The following is a 14,392-nucleotide window of genomic DNA, read 5'->3' on the forward strand; positions in this document are numbered from 1 at the left end:
CTGCTTACACATTATTGCATCAGTACAATTAGTCCAATGATAAGTATAATCGTAATGGTGCTATTTATGTACTTTTACCTTAAGTATATTTAGCTTGTAATAGTCTACTTATGCACCTTTACTCCAAATATTTTCAATGGAGAACTTTAACTTTTATTACATGATTGTATTACTACAATGTATCATTGCTTTGCTTATGTAAAACTATCTTAATGCGTCTTCCACCACAAGTACACTAATGCATACTGAATGTACTGCATGTTGTTGAGTATCCATTGCATTCAGATGCTCAATCATGTCCAGGGGCTAATCCACGTTTTCAAGTAGAACACCTACAGTTTATAGTTCTCTCTCACAAAATAGCATGCCTAGTCTTTAATATGGCATATCTGTTGTGCTTTTGCTTCCATTGGATTAACATGAGACACTTTCCTCAGAATAAGACAAAGCCCAACATGTGTCTATAAAGATGAACACCTCTCCTTTAGTTTAATTGCACAGCTGTTGTTTTAAACGGCATTAGCTGTAGAAATGTGTACTTAATTAACTTAATTGTCTCGACGTGTTACTCTACTTGATAATTAAGACTCAAAGCTCTAATTTTCTTATTTGTGCAACAAACAAAAAAACAAAAACTTTCTTAGTCGTTTTTCAAAGAACTCACTTCTACTTGGTTGAAATGTCCTGAATGTGATGTAATGGCCCGCCCTGGATTCCTCGCTGACCTTCCTGCGGGCGGGGAAGCGGCGGCCTGTTTGTGGCGTTTGATGAAGGGGAAACACGTGTAAACACCTGTGGAGTGGAATGAGTTTCCGCAGCGGCGTGCAGACACTACAAATGAGCTTCGAGGGGGAGGAGGACGCGTCTCAGCGGGGAGTCTGCACGGCTTCACAGCTTCCGACGGGCCCTTTCTCACCCAACGACAAGGCCGCCGATAAGACCGCAGACAAAGGGCTGTTTAATGGAGTGGAGGGGGGGTAATTGCTCGGGCCCACCTGGCCAGGCGAGCAGCGACTTTCCGGCAGAGCTCGGGCTAAAAGTTTACGCGCTACTTTCACGCGTGGCGCAGATGTAAACGTCGTCTTTTGGCGGTGGTCGTGGAGAGCCCACCGTGTGTGTGTGTATATATAAATATATATATATATGTGTGTGTGTGTGTGTGTGTGACCCGAGGCCCGGCGCTTTTCCTCCTCCACAGACGTTGGCTAGAAAATGGAGTGTGTGCCTTTAAGGCGCCCGACTGCCTGTCGCTTTCTGCTGCGGAGAGACTGACGCCCTCTGGACACAGCGGACAGTTGAGCGGCGGCGGAGCGAGCACCACCCTGGAGACGTCCGGAGCGCAAAGCAGCCACTCTCCCTCTGCGAAAGACACGACCCTGCGACTCGTTAACGGCGTTGTGGTGAGTTTGTAAACTCTCTCTTTTTAAATTGTTATTATTTCGCCGTTTGCTTGCACTCGAGTCTCCCGTGGCTGCTGCGCGCGAGGGAAAGTTTTGGTGTTAGCGATGAGCCCCCCCCCCCCCCTAAAAAAAAAAAAAAAAAGTAAAAAAAAGAAAAAAAAGGTGAAGAAACGAGTTGTGGACTAAAGGGAGCTAATGTTCCTCACATGTTCTCTCTCCGTCATGTGAAGTGAAACAACGCGCAGCAAAAGTGGCGAAGTGTTTAAAAGACCAGCGCCGATACTTGCGTGCTGCTCACGCGCCACACTTTAGGGGGAAAAATAGGTGAAAGGAAGCTGATGTTGCCAGATGTGTGTGTTGTTATCCCACAGTAACGTGAGCGACTTGTGGCTTTTGAATGAAACGTGACGCAGGTCTCTTAGAGATGGGATGTTTACATGTCAAAGTGCTTCTTGTGCATCACATATCTATCTATCTATCTATCTATCTATCTATCTATCTATCTATCTATCTATCTATCTATCTATCTATCTATCTGGTGAAATCCAGTATTCATCAGGTTACATCCTTTTCTACGTGCTCTTATTTATTCTGCACCAACTGCAGGTCTCCACTCTCCCCTCTTGTGGAATGCCAGTGATGAAGTTTTGTTTATTTGGGTCCCGGTCTCTGAGGTCCTGTCCCGTGTCTCGGTGTTGATCTAGGTGTTTCCAGTGCCGTGCTGGTGAGCTGTCAGGATGAGGCCTGGTCAGCTGATCGTCCCCGCCGCCACCACCGCTCTCCTCTTCCTCCTATCGGGACTGTCCCTGACCTCCGGCTGCAACAAGGCCCTCTGTGCGAGCGACGTCAGCAAGTGTCTCATCCAGGTAACGGATGTCGTTGTTTTTTTCACGCTCTCAAACACACACCGGGTGCTTCATGTTGGATTTACACACCAACGTTACCACGAGTCTTTCTCTTTTCGGCAGCCACGGCTGCACTGATCCTCACTCACAACCCAAAACTAACCCACTTCACATGCAGGTATCACTCATACTGTTGTGATATGAAGCGGAGTTCTGTTTGTCGACGTCAAACGGCTGTTAAACTCCACGGACATGTGGTTTGCATCTCCAAAGATCCCATGATTACTTAAAAAATGTTCTCGGGCTGAATTTTTCGGTCCCTGCATCACTGCTCACAAACGAGCTCTGTGGTTGCAGACAGAATCTGATGCGATGAGCGCTGATCTTTCCTGGAGTTTAAAGCGGGGAACCTCTTTACGCGAGTGCAGCCGAGCTCAAGCTTTTTCATCCTGCAGTGTCGCAGCTGTTTTCTGTAAACACAGATTGTTGTTTCTTTTTGAGCGCAGATTATATGAAGTCTGCAGCTGGGAGTTGAGTTCATGTGAAGGTTGGTCAAAACTTCTTTAAACATCTATTAGCAACTCCATACTTCACGAGTACCCAGCCGTAGACAAAGTCCGGTTAAAATCTGTGCGGGCCGAGATGAATATCTGGATCGGAAAACAAAGATGGAATCTGTTGTGAGGAATTCAGATACATTCCTTCGATAAGCCGAGTGAAGTCGGCGGCGGGGAAGTCCCACGGCGATCGGCAGACGAGCAGAAATGTGTGATCTAACTGTCCGGCTCCGTGCACGCTCGCTCTCTGTCTGCACGGCTGGTGCCGGGGGGGACGCTACCTCTCCTGGATTTATGCGAGGTTTTCCGTTTTCATTTGCAACTCTTCTGACTTTTGTTGACTTTCTAGCATCACTTCCTCTGTGTCACTTTTTCCCCCTCGCGTCTGAAGGCCAGTACTTGAGGGGCAGAGGGGTGTAACTCCGCTACCTAACACGAACCCTGTCTTCTGTAGTCTTATTTTGAGGGAAGAGTGACGTTTTTGTGCCCGTCTTTGCACCACCTGTCGAGTCAAATTTGAGCTGCTGCTTGTACTCCGTCTCTTTTAGGTGTGTGTGTGTTTGGGCTGCTGTGTGTTTAGTGGCCCTGCCTCTCCCATTAACATCTTTAAAGTACTGTATTTAACCTCAGTGGCTATTTCACCTATTTGACCTCAGTTGCTGTGTTAGTGAACTGCAGTTTTTTTTTGTTTGCAGGTAGTTGAGGTAGACCAGATTCATGGAGCAGAAAGCGTGTTTGTGCCATATGGATGCTTTTGTTTTGGAATGAGATGTGTGGAAGAGAGATTAAGAATAGATGGAATTGGTAGGTCGATGAATTCTAATATTTTTTAGGATTATTTTTTGGCAGAATTGGCAGAATGAGCTCCCTGCCTTAGTTTAGTGTTTCAGACTCCTTAATAAATGTGCAGTAACTTAATTACCTTGAATCTGGGCCCTTTGGGGTCCATTCGGTCAAAGTAAACCACAATCTTAACTGAATTGTTGCGTTGCTTCGAGGGAGACTTGCCCTGCAACAGCATTTAACAACACAACCAAGACATGCAGTTCAAAAATACTTCAGATATATGGAGTTAAACAGAATTCTCGAAATTGCAATCAGAAATTTCCAAAGGAATTTAAGCAGCCGTTGCTTTTTGTTTAAAGCAACTTGTCTCTGTCCAAGTTGAAAACTTAAAAGTTCTTCCTTTAAAAAATGATCTTTACTGCCCAGAATGCACCTGGCTTTGCGTAGCACCTGTTGCTGAAAGATGATCCAAATCTGTTCATAATTCTTTTAAAACTTATGTATTAAACTTATTAACTGTTTCATCCACGAAAGTGGTCCCAGAGCCCAATGATTAGCTTGTCTTAATAAAAACAAAGATATAATGTTAATATTAATTTTCTCCATCAACTAATCACTTCACTGTTACACAACCAGCAACTTCTGTTCCTCCTCCCGTACGATCCAAACCTCCTGTGATCAGCGGAACATTTCGCTGCTTGTTCTTTATTTCCAGGTGGCTTATTTCGCCGGGTGAGTCATTGCGGCTGTGTAGCTCCCGTGACCCCGCCGACACTGACTCGCTAGCTGTCAGAGGCGAGAGCGATGGAGGAACTCTTCCTGCGTCTAGAAGCTCCACGCTGCTGGTGATTAGGCTCTTGTCCGACGCTCGCTATTACGCTGTGCTGCCATCTCGAGTCATGCGTCTGAATTCCCCAAAACCCCTGAGGGTGGGAGAACATGAGGAGGGAGGGGAGGGTCAGGAGGAGGTGTGTGTGTGCGTGTCTGTTTGGGGAGGTTGGCTGAGGGAAATATACAGATTTGGTGCAGAGACTGACTGTGAGACTGTGTCCGGGCCGGGCTGTTCAGCAGGGTGGGGCAGCCGATCTCAAAGTTGAGGCACAGTGGCGGTCGCTCGGCAGGACGAGGCAGGCACATGTTCACTTTCACTCCCTTTTGTCCTTTTGTCTCTGGCTGCAGTCGAGTTTTGACTGATTGCAGCAGTTTCCGCTTGAGGGAAACCTAATAGAGCTCTTAAAGTCGTGGAGAAAACCTCATCCAGCTCGGCGAGGAAGTTGTTTGCAGGGTCGCAACTAAGATTAATCACAGTTTTACGATTTGTTGAATCTGTAAAAAAAAAAACGGTCAATGAAAACGGCCCAGGACCCAAGTAAATGTAGTGTTAGAATAGAAGAAAAGAAGCACATCCTCACATTTGGGCAGCTGGAATCGGAGAACGTTTGGCATGTTTAGCTTGATAAATGTCATATAAAATGATTGCAGTGCACACCGGGATGTGGGTGGTAGGCTCCTCTATAGTGGATATGCTGCATGTATCGCAGCCTGATCCACCAGCTCTCCACCAGCTGCAGCATGAGACTTGATTTGGCATTTCGCTTCTCTGGCTGTCTCCCTCTCACAGATACACGCAACGCTTCTTCCTAACTGGAATAACTAACTAACTGAATGAGCGATCAACGGATTGTTTCACATTATTGGTGTCTCTGTTTAATACATTAGTTCAAGTTATATTATAGCTGTTTCAGATCAAATATGACACTATTTATCCAGATATATGGCGGCACCGCCGGAAAATATGATGGAGTAATTTATGTGACATTTTGTGAAATTAGTTTTCTTGCTCAGCGTGAACTGATGGCAGCGGGAACCACAACATTAGCTCTGTCAAAAGTTTATTTACCTCGTAAACTTGTAGTTTTAGAAGATAATTATTTCTTGACACACAGCAGTTTATCCATCTGTGATAAACCGATGCAAGTCAAGAAGTCTCAAGTGCTCTGTTAAAGCCTTTATTTCCATGAAGTTGTGGTTTAAAGTAGTTTTCTGAATTGTGAAATATGAGATGCACATTTTCCCCCCGGGCAGCTGTTAAGTTTAGGTTTAAAAAAAAAGAAAAATGCAACCTTTTGAGAGTCATAATTACTCATGAGATCAGATCTTGATCCGAGCTTTGGGGATTGAGAGGCTGGTGATTAAGTGAACTGTGTGTGGTTTTGCAATCCCTCTCTTGGTGAGTCATTGGAGAGCCTTTTATCATCGCCGCGACTGTTTTTGTGTAGTAGATGGCTTCTGTGAACATATAAAGGAGGAAGAGAGAATAAAAAAGAAAGCAAAAGGGGAGAGAGAGAGGGTGGGGGAGACACGACTGGAAGGGAGGAGAGGCTGAATGGGGGGAAAGGGGAGAAAGGGAGGGACAGAGGGGGAAGTATGTTGTTTGGGGGTGTAGCAGCCATGTTCTGATCTCCAGGTGTTTTCTTCTCCCCCCTCGTTTCTCCCCCCCTCTCCACCTCCCTCATCGCGGTGACCTTGACTTGGAGGAATGTGCTCCCTGTTCTGTGTCAGGAGAGAACAGAGGGGGGAGAGAGGAACTCACCCACTTTTCAACCCCACCTCCACGTTTCGAGTTTTGTTTCCTTCGCTGCCTCCTTCGCGTCCCCCGACACAAGCCGACGTTGAGGAATGGAGCTATTTAAGTGTGTGTAGAGGAGTTATGGGATCAGCAGAGGTTGCAGATGTTTGCAGAAGCTCTTGTAATAATATTACCTTCCTTCTATTTAAAGCAACACGAGAAGTTTGCTGCAAGAGCTTTTTTTTCCTCCTGTGTCTGAAGCATATTAACAAAATTTGAACCCAACGAACGAGAGCTATGTTTAAAATATAGCATGAAATCACTCAAACTGGCTGATTTTGTACTTGCGTGCATTTCATAACAAGCTGTGACCCTGCAGTTTGTGGAAACCATTTCTTCTTGCTTTAGTTGCACTGTTTTTTACTTCTCAAGAATGTTGTATATTATACTAAATATGTTGGTTTGAGCCCTGAGACTTGGACTCCAGTAGGAGTTATTGTGGGATACAGCGATCCAACTTTTTCTCCGTGACACCTCAACTTTTTAGCATTTATTTAAGGTTCAGTCAGTCTCACTTATACACTTGGAGTTATTTTGTTTATTCTATTATAATTTAGATATTTAGTTTAATATTACTTCGTCTGTGTTATATTTACATAATTACAGGTTTATTAATGTATGTTTTGAAACCAAGTTATTTGTATTCAAAATTGTAATCTATCTCTGATAGTATATTAAATAGTAATGCGTCTGTATTGGTTGGGTCAGTGCACAGTGATGATTCTACGTTATAACAACGTGGGCTGCTAGCAGCTATAATAACATTGTAGTCACTAAGGTCTGGTGACACGGCTGCATCGCTACGATAAAAGCAGTCAGAACTGTAGAACTGCTGCTAATCATCTCCTTATCGTGAACAAAATACGTTCTGTGGGTTTTTTGTGAACCGTGATGGGTTTTAATTATTATTTCAGTTGTTTTCCAAATAAGTTTAGTGGTTTGTTTCAAACCTGTGTGATTGTCTGAGTGCTTGTGTTTCTGCACCATGAAGTATTTTTCAGAGACATTCACAAGATTTCTGCAGTTGACTCAACAATTTGATGTTATTATGCAAGATATAAATGGTGGTGAAATCTATTGAAAATTAGACCCAAGTTGTAATAAACCAGAATTGTCCTTTTTTGTTTAAGTTTCAGGACTTGAGACTTTATTTGGACAGGACTTGTATGAGAATTCACGTACTTTAAAACTCTGGTTTTGACCTTGTGATTTTTCTAATCATGACTTGAGACTCATCTTGACCTTGACATCAATGCTGTCCTGAACCAAAAACTCAGTCCGTAGCGGTGAAGTAACTTGAAAATTTTACGTAAGTTGTAATATCGAAATAAAAAATGTTACTGCTCAACGTCCTGCATATAAAATCACAAGTAGAGGAGAGCGCGGTCCAAACAACCTTCTATTATTCACAGACTACTTGAGCAAATATGGAAATCATTTGATCCCTGAACAAGTACAGAAGTCTGCTAACAATTTATCAAGTGTTTAAGAGCTGAAAGTGAAAGGCACGCTTTTTTGTACGAGTGATTTTCCCTCAAAAAAAGGAAATAAAAAGTCTAAATTTGAAAGCTATTGATGTCACATTTCTTTGAGAAAAAGAAAATATTTGTAAAATTATTATATTCTTTTAAATTACTCTTAAAAAAGGGTATTCAACTGGAATCCACAAACATTCAGTCTTTTTCAATTGGGCATATTTGTAACAATAAACAGCAATACTTTACGAACCGTCCCAAGGAGAGCAGACATGCTTTGGATTTCTGTACAAGCTACCAAAAAAATAACTTGGGCAAACAGGCCAGAAAGTAAGCTTTCCAACTCTATCTTTTTTCCATCCTGTAGATTTCAAAACTGGATGAAATATGAGAAATAGTCAGAGGTGTGTTTCCACTTTGGGTTTGCGTCTTGGTGAATGACGACACCACTCTCCCTATTAGTAACAGATTGATCATTAAGTGTAATGGCTCGATGTGTAGTCATTATCGTAAATGTATTCCTGATTAATTACCGTCAAAGCAGAATAATTCAGTCAAGCTCATTTAAGTTTCATCTACAACAATGTGTATTTTCTAAATTAATTTAGTTGCATTCTTCTTCTTTCTATCAGACAAATGCAGTGGAGCAAAAAGTACAATATGGAGTAGAAGTGTAAAGTACCTTAAATTTGCACTTAAGTAAAGTAGTTATCAGTCGCTCAGTGTGTAAAAACCGTTCAAGAGAAAGACGTGTGCTGTAAACTCGGACGTGTCCGAACCTGCTGCGATCATGAATGCAAATGCAGCTATCGCAGTGTTGCATACTTGGATGGATACCACGCAGAACACATGTCGTGCAGGAACACTTACTGTACGTGAAGCAAACCTGCAGCTGTTGCTCTTTGTGCTGATGTTTTAATGGCGCGTCCTGTTTGTACAGTGGGTCTACGTGTTGTGTTCGCTCTGCTTTGTGATTGTGTACACCGATGCTGCTACTGCGCCCGTCACACCTGGAGCTTTTATACCCATAACGACTTTTTATTTAATTGAATGTAGGACGGGCGTTTGCATTTACTAATTATCTTAAAATGACACTGATTAGCTCGGTAGGAACTATTTTTGTCACTGCAGATGGATTTATGAAGCACTTTTTGAAGTAGTATGTAAAAGACAAAAAGTGACCTCTTGGGCTGCTTACAATAGAAGCTAAATGATACATTAAAGCTAGAAAAAACAAACTCATAAATACTATACCATTCTTTTGAATGTAATCTGTATTTGAACTAAATTTAGAGAGTGCATGATCTTGTTACTGTTACATGATCTTGGTTCCCTGCAGAGTTTACTTGTTTTATTCACCCTGTTGTTTGACTCTAATGTTTAACATCATCTTGATACTTGATGAATATTCCATATTTCATAAAAAATTGCATGTTAACATATATTACATGTCCAATTTCTGCTCCTCACCTCCAGATCAGCCTGCTTCCAGACTTGTGAATTTCTGCCCAAATCTCTGTTTTTATGAGCGGTTCAAAATAGCACTGAAGTGAAACAAAATGGCAACTCAGTCTAATTATAAGGCAACCAAACTGTTTTATATATCGGTAACGACAGTGTTGAGGATAAATAACCGTGTGTGTGTGTGTGTGTGTTTATCCTGCAGGAGCTGTGCCAGTGTCGTCCGTCCGATGGCAACTGTTCGTGCTGTAAAGAGTGCATGCTGTGTCTGGGGAACCTTTGGGAAGAGTGCTGCGACTGCGTGGGTGAGTGCAGCATCTCCATTTAATAGCAATGTATTTCAGAGCTGACAGCAAAGTAAAGTCAGCATATCATTTTGGACTTTGCCAACTGTAGCCCACGCGAACGCGCTGGCTTACGCGCCGAACACCCGTGAAAGAGATTAGAGCCAGCAGAGATTGAGTTTGTGATGTGCGACTGATGTAGTTTGTTTTGGGCGGTTGGGGTGCGATTTATCAGCTCATCCTCCATGTAGGACTTCTATTTACCATGATTAACACATCATTTTTTTTACATTTTAGCAGTTCTCGGATGTGACATATACTTCTTAGCTCATAGCCTACAATTGGATTATGGTAATACTTAATAGATAGATAGAGGCCGGACTTGAACCCACGGTGCTGCAGGTGCAGTAATACTTTACTTAAAAGAAGAAGTTTTTTACAGTTGAATAAGTGCAGATAACACAAAGTGATAATACAGTTGGCAATGAGCCCTATAATTGATCATACTGCGATCACGACTCATGTGAAATGGTTCTGGCAGTAATCTCCTTCCACACACGTGACACTTCAGTGGTCTCGGTCGCCCCACCGCCGAGCACTTTCTCCCAGTAAAAAGCCAGTGAGAAATGAGATTTCAGCCGTAATGCACTTGACAGGTGAAACACCGGTTCATAAAGGACCCAGTTTGTTCGGAGTGTTGCTGCTCTGATACGAGATGAGTGTGCGGCGAGTGAAGCCAGATACAGAAGGTGCCTCTGAGAAGTGACAACGGGGAGGTTAATGCAAAGCAGAGCCGAGGAGGGCCGCTGTTTATGAGAGCGTAGGAAATTACAAGGAATATTTTCACTACGGAGCAGCACCTACGCATGTGGACATAAAAGACTCAAGGTCCTCCACAAGATCAAAGGACAGCGAAGCCGGAAGGGAGGCGGAACGAGGAGGTCGACCCGCTCAAATGAACTTTGACTTTCAGCCTCCCGGGCGACGAGGTGCTGTGGGGGTGTAAATCCCAGCGAGATCCAAAACAACCGGATTTGTGAAACAAGAAAACATTCAGCTTGTTAGCTCCTCTCTTCATCTGTAACCTGCTTCAAACCAGCAGGGGTGGGGCAAGAGACCTTGTGACTCTAAGGGGGGCTTCAAAGAATAGGGGCACTTTTTTGTAAAATAAGTGAAAAATGTGTGTTGAGGCTTAAATTTAAAGGCTTGGTTCCGGGACACAGACATGTTAAAGGTCCCTTACCCATATAGACACTCAGACTGGTTATTTTGTGTCTCTTTGTAGTTGTTCTGCATCTCTTTGTGGCTCTTTTGCTTTTTTTAATTTTATTTTTTCGCATTTTTGCTGTTTTGTCTTTGCGGTCGTTTTGCTTCTCTCTGTAGTTATTTTATATCTAATTTCGTGCCCTTTTTCGCATCTACTTTTAGTTACTTTGTGCATTGTTTTGAGCATGTTTGATCGTTTTTTGCATTTCTTTGTGTTTGTAACATCTCTATACGCTCGTTTTTGCATCTCTTCACGGTAGCTTGGTTGACTTTCTAACGGGGAATGTTCATACAGCGGTACTGGTCCAGTGGGCCCCTGGTCCTGTACCCCGGTAGGCCAGTTCACTCATCCATAACCAGCCAACTACCTGTCACCCTCTGACTGTGGTAGGGTGGGCACCAGGGGTCTAAGCCACCCTTGGCTACCCCTCTGGCTCCGCCCCTGTAAATCGGGCTCTTGGATCAGTGGTGACGGACAGATATTACTGTACGTGCTGACAAGGAGGCTTTATTAAAACTCTTTCATGTGGAACACAAATACAAGGATCTGACACTGAGTGCTGAACTCGCTGCTGCTGCTGCACAGATGTTACGGCGGTGGGGCTTTCCTCCTGTGCAGGCCTTTTACAACACACCGAGGACAGCATGCAGCTTTAAGCTAGAATATATTTCTCATTTATACGTTTTGATTTTCTTTCTTGCAGCGCTAGCCTTATGACCACTTTAAATAAGGTTCCACTCTAAACATGTTATCTGTGCCAAACGCTGGCTACTTTGAAGTGTGTATCTGCGAGTGATTAGAGCGGCCCAGCAGAGGAGCGGCGAGGAGAGGACAGTTTGTATTTTAGAGAAAGAGAGGAGGGAGGGAGGACACGGAGGGGAGGATCCATATGTATGCTTTATCTAAAACAGCTGTTCTGGCTCTGCTTTTAGCATTGGTTTGTAATCCAATTGCTCTGTCAAACTCGGTTCCCCATTAAATGATTTACCCATTAGCTGTAATTCACTTTGACTTATTCGAGGGGTTAGGAAGATCATATCAGAGGATGTGGGGACTTTGTAAAGTGATTACTACTGTATTTGGAAATTAAATGAAGTGTTCAAATGATCTTAATTGAGACAAGACACTCACATTTACTGCTGACAGCTGCACGTTTTTTTGTTTTTTTTTGTTTTACAAAAACTGCTCCTGTGTGTGTGAAACCATTTAACTGTTAAATCATGCTAATGCACTTAAAGGGCCAGTTTAAACCAATTACAAAAGAAAAGCGTAGCCTTTAGTGGTTTCTAGACATGTAGAGGACTATTTCTTTAGTGGGATTGTTTTATATACACTTTATCTCAAAAACCAGTGCAAATAAACCTACATGGCTGAATAGAGACATGTGATTTTTTTTGTTATTTTTATGACCCGACCCTTTTCGTCCATCTTCTCATGTCAGGGATGTGTAACCCCAAGAACTACAGCGACACTCCGGCCACGTCAAAGAGCACCGTGGAGGAGCTGCACCATCCCATCCCCTCGCTGTTCCGCGCCCTCACGGAAGGCGACGCGCCCATCAACATGATGGTGGTGTCCTTCCCCGTCGCCGAGGAGCTGTCCCATCACGAGAACCTGGTGTCCTTCCTGGAGTCGCTGGACACCCAGCAGCAGAATGTCTCGGTGCCCGGCAACAGCATCCACGCCAGCTACGACACTCAAGGTAACGCGTGAGCTTTGCGTGTAGAAAAACATATTTTATCCACGTTAATCCATATGCTAATTTGATAGACTGTCCCCAAAATAGACACGTAATTTGCAGTGGATTTTTTTTTATTATTAGATATTGCTTGGACTTTACTTAAGTATTTCCATTTTATGTTACTTTATAAAAGCCATCCAGTGCTTCTGATTTACCTGAACCAAAAATCAGTTTGTCACTTGCTATTTGGTTTGAAGCCCCTCTAGAGATTTAACTTCAATCAGAATTACCAATATGACTCATGAATAAGTTGCACTACATGAGAAAAAGGTGTGCTTTAGTCACATGCACATTTCTATTACATCGTTTTCTGGTCCTGTCAAGTCTAGTCAAATTTTTCATTTACATTTATGTAAGCTCACTAAAAGCCGTGGCAAGAAAACCAGGCCCTGCCCAGAGCTGAAACAGACTCCTTGCAGTTTGGGTTGGGTCCGATTTTCATCATTTCAGGGGGGACAGGCCAAAAGACCTCCACTTTAGGGAATTGTAACTGGGTTAAAAGCGTTATTCCTCTGCCATTTTATTTTCAGTTGCGGGTGTTTTGGCTGTCTACCTCTGAGCCAGTACTACTTTCTATAAAGACACACTCATAATAGGAGTGTTCCCACAGAGCCGAGCAGTTAACTCATTAAGCTCACCAACACATATGGTCATACTTACTTACAGCAAATTAATTTCCCCCCCTGAAGTTAAAGTAGGAACATTGAGGCTTTAAGGTATTTACTTTAAAATGCTGCTTGTTTTTAGAAACATTTTTACTGGATTTGTGACTCATGTCTTCTTTTTTTTCTTTGCCTGTCTTTTTCTTCTTCTTCTATTTCTTCAGAAAACATGTGCACAGTGGTCTACTTTGACGACTGCATGTCTATCGGTCAGTGTAAACAATACTGTGAGTCAATGGGAGGATCCAAGTACCGCTGGTTTCACAATGCCTGCTGCCAGTGCATCGGACCCGAGTGTGTGGACTACGGCAGCAAGGCTGTGAAGTGCATGAACTGTCTCTTCTGAAGCGTGGGCACATATTGGTACCAAATGTCTGGGCCATACCAGAGGACTGAGGGCAGAGGAAACTATGACTGTTATGTGTTAGCATTCCTCAGTTACCTTGTAAAATACCCCCTGCACCCCTCCTCCTACCCCTGCAAATTGTTTTTATTCTGCTGTTATGTTTCACTGTATATTTTTAGATGTTTTCAATAGTGTTTTTTCTTCTTTTTTTTTTACTAGAGGTGTATATGAATAATGTATTTTTACAATTACGGTCCGCTAAATTCCAGTCTCGTGCCAAATAAAGAAAAGTTTGGTGACATGGACTGTTTTGTCTCACAGAAAGGTGTCTGAGCTTAAAACTTGTTTTCTTCCTTATGATTTCTTGAAAAGATGTGTAAAAAAAAAAAAAAATTTGTGTAGCATGAGTGGAATAGTAAATGTTTGTCGTCCCAGTTGCCTGTCTTCTGCTCTAATCTTAGCTTAGTATTGCCCGAGTCAGGAAACGCATCATTTCCTGGGGAAACAAAGTTGTTGTTATACCATTCTGGTCCACAGGTGTTCCAGTGCTCACTGACCATCTCATGCATACAAGGGGAGGGGGGGGTTACCGATGCCAATCTCTCACCGCCGCACACAAGTGCTCTTTGTAATGCCAGTGCATTTTCAAAAGGGCAGCAGGGTGCCCTATCACTGATTCCGTTCCCAATTGGCATGCAACAGCAGTTTGCACAGACTAATGTACCGGACGCACAATGAGACCTTGTTTGTCTTTCTTTCTCTTTTTTCTGATGATATTGAATCACGACCTCATTTCGCCATTGCAGCTGTGGGTTTGGAACAGATGGTGCCAACAAAGATCAGAGCACTAATGTCTTTCACATGTCGGGATGACCACCAGTCTTCTGAGTGCAACCGCAGCATTTTGGGGAAAGTACATATGATCCAGAATAGCAAGTG

The 14,392-nt window shown here is 43.1% G+C and overlaps 1 protein-coding gene across 1 annotated transcript; it reads left to right on the forward strand.

The window, feature by feature from the left end:
* The first annotated feature begins 1,247 nt into the window (after positions 1 to 1,247).
* Positions 1,248 to 13,758, forward strand: twsg1a (twisted gastrulation BMP signaling modulator 1a). Its single transcript, XM_084008616.1, has 5 exons — positions 1,248 to 1,400; positions 2,105 to 2,266; positions 9,359 to 9,458; positions 12,146 to 12,406; positions 13,272 to 13,758. The coding sequence occupies exons 2-5, from the start codon at positions 2,138 to 2,140 to the stop codon at positions 13,451 to 13,453; spliced, it is 672 nt and encodes a 223-aa protein (XP_083864742.1). The 5' UTR covers positions 1,248 to 1,400; positions 2,105 to 2,137; the 3' UTR covers positions 13,454 to 13,758.
* Positions 13,759 to 14,392: the final 634 nt, after the last annotated feature.

The sequence above is a fragment of the Eutrigla gurnardus genome, assembly GCF_963514095.1.
Source record: "Eutrigla gurnardus genome assembly, chromosome: 4".
Lineage (NCBI taxonomy): Eukaryota > Metazoa > Chordata > Actinopteri > Perciformes > Triglidae > Eutrigla > Eutrigla gurnardus.

Excerpts from the sequence above, each read along its gene's own strand:
- twsg1a (XM_084008616.1), top strand. The coding sequence starts at position 2,138 with ATGAGGCCTGGTCAGCTGATCGTCCCCGCCGCCACCACCGCTCTCCTC. Across the intron at positions 2,267-9,358 it reads TCAGCAAGTGTCTCATCCAG|GAGCTGTGCCAGTGTCGTCC; the intron begins GTAACGGATGTC and ends TTTATCCTGCAG. Across the intron at positions 9,459-12,145 it reads AGAGTGCTGCGACTGCGTGG|GGATGTGTAACCCCAAGAAC; the intron begins GTGAGTGCAGCA and ends TTCTCATGTCAG.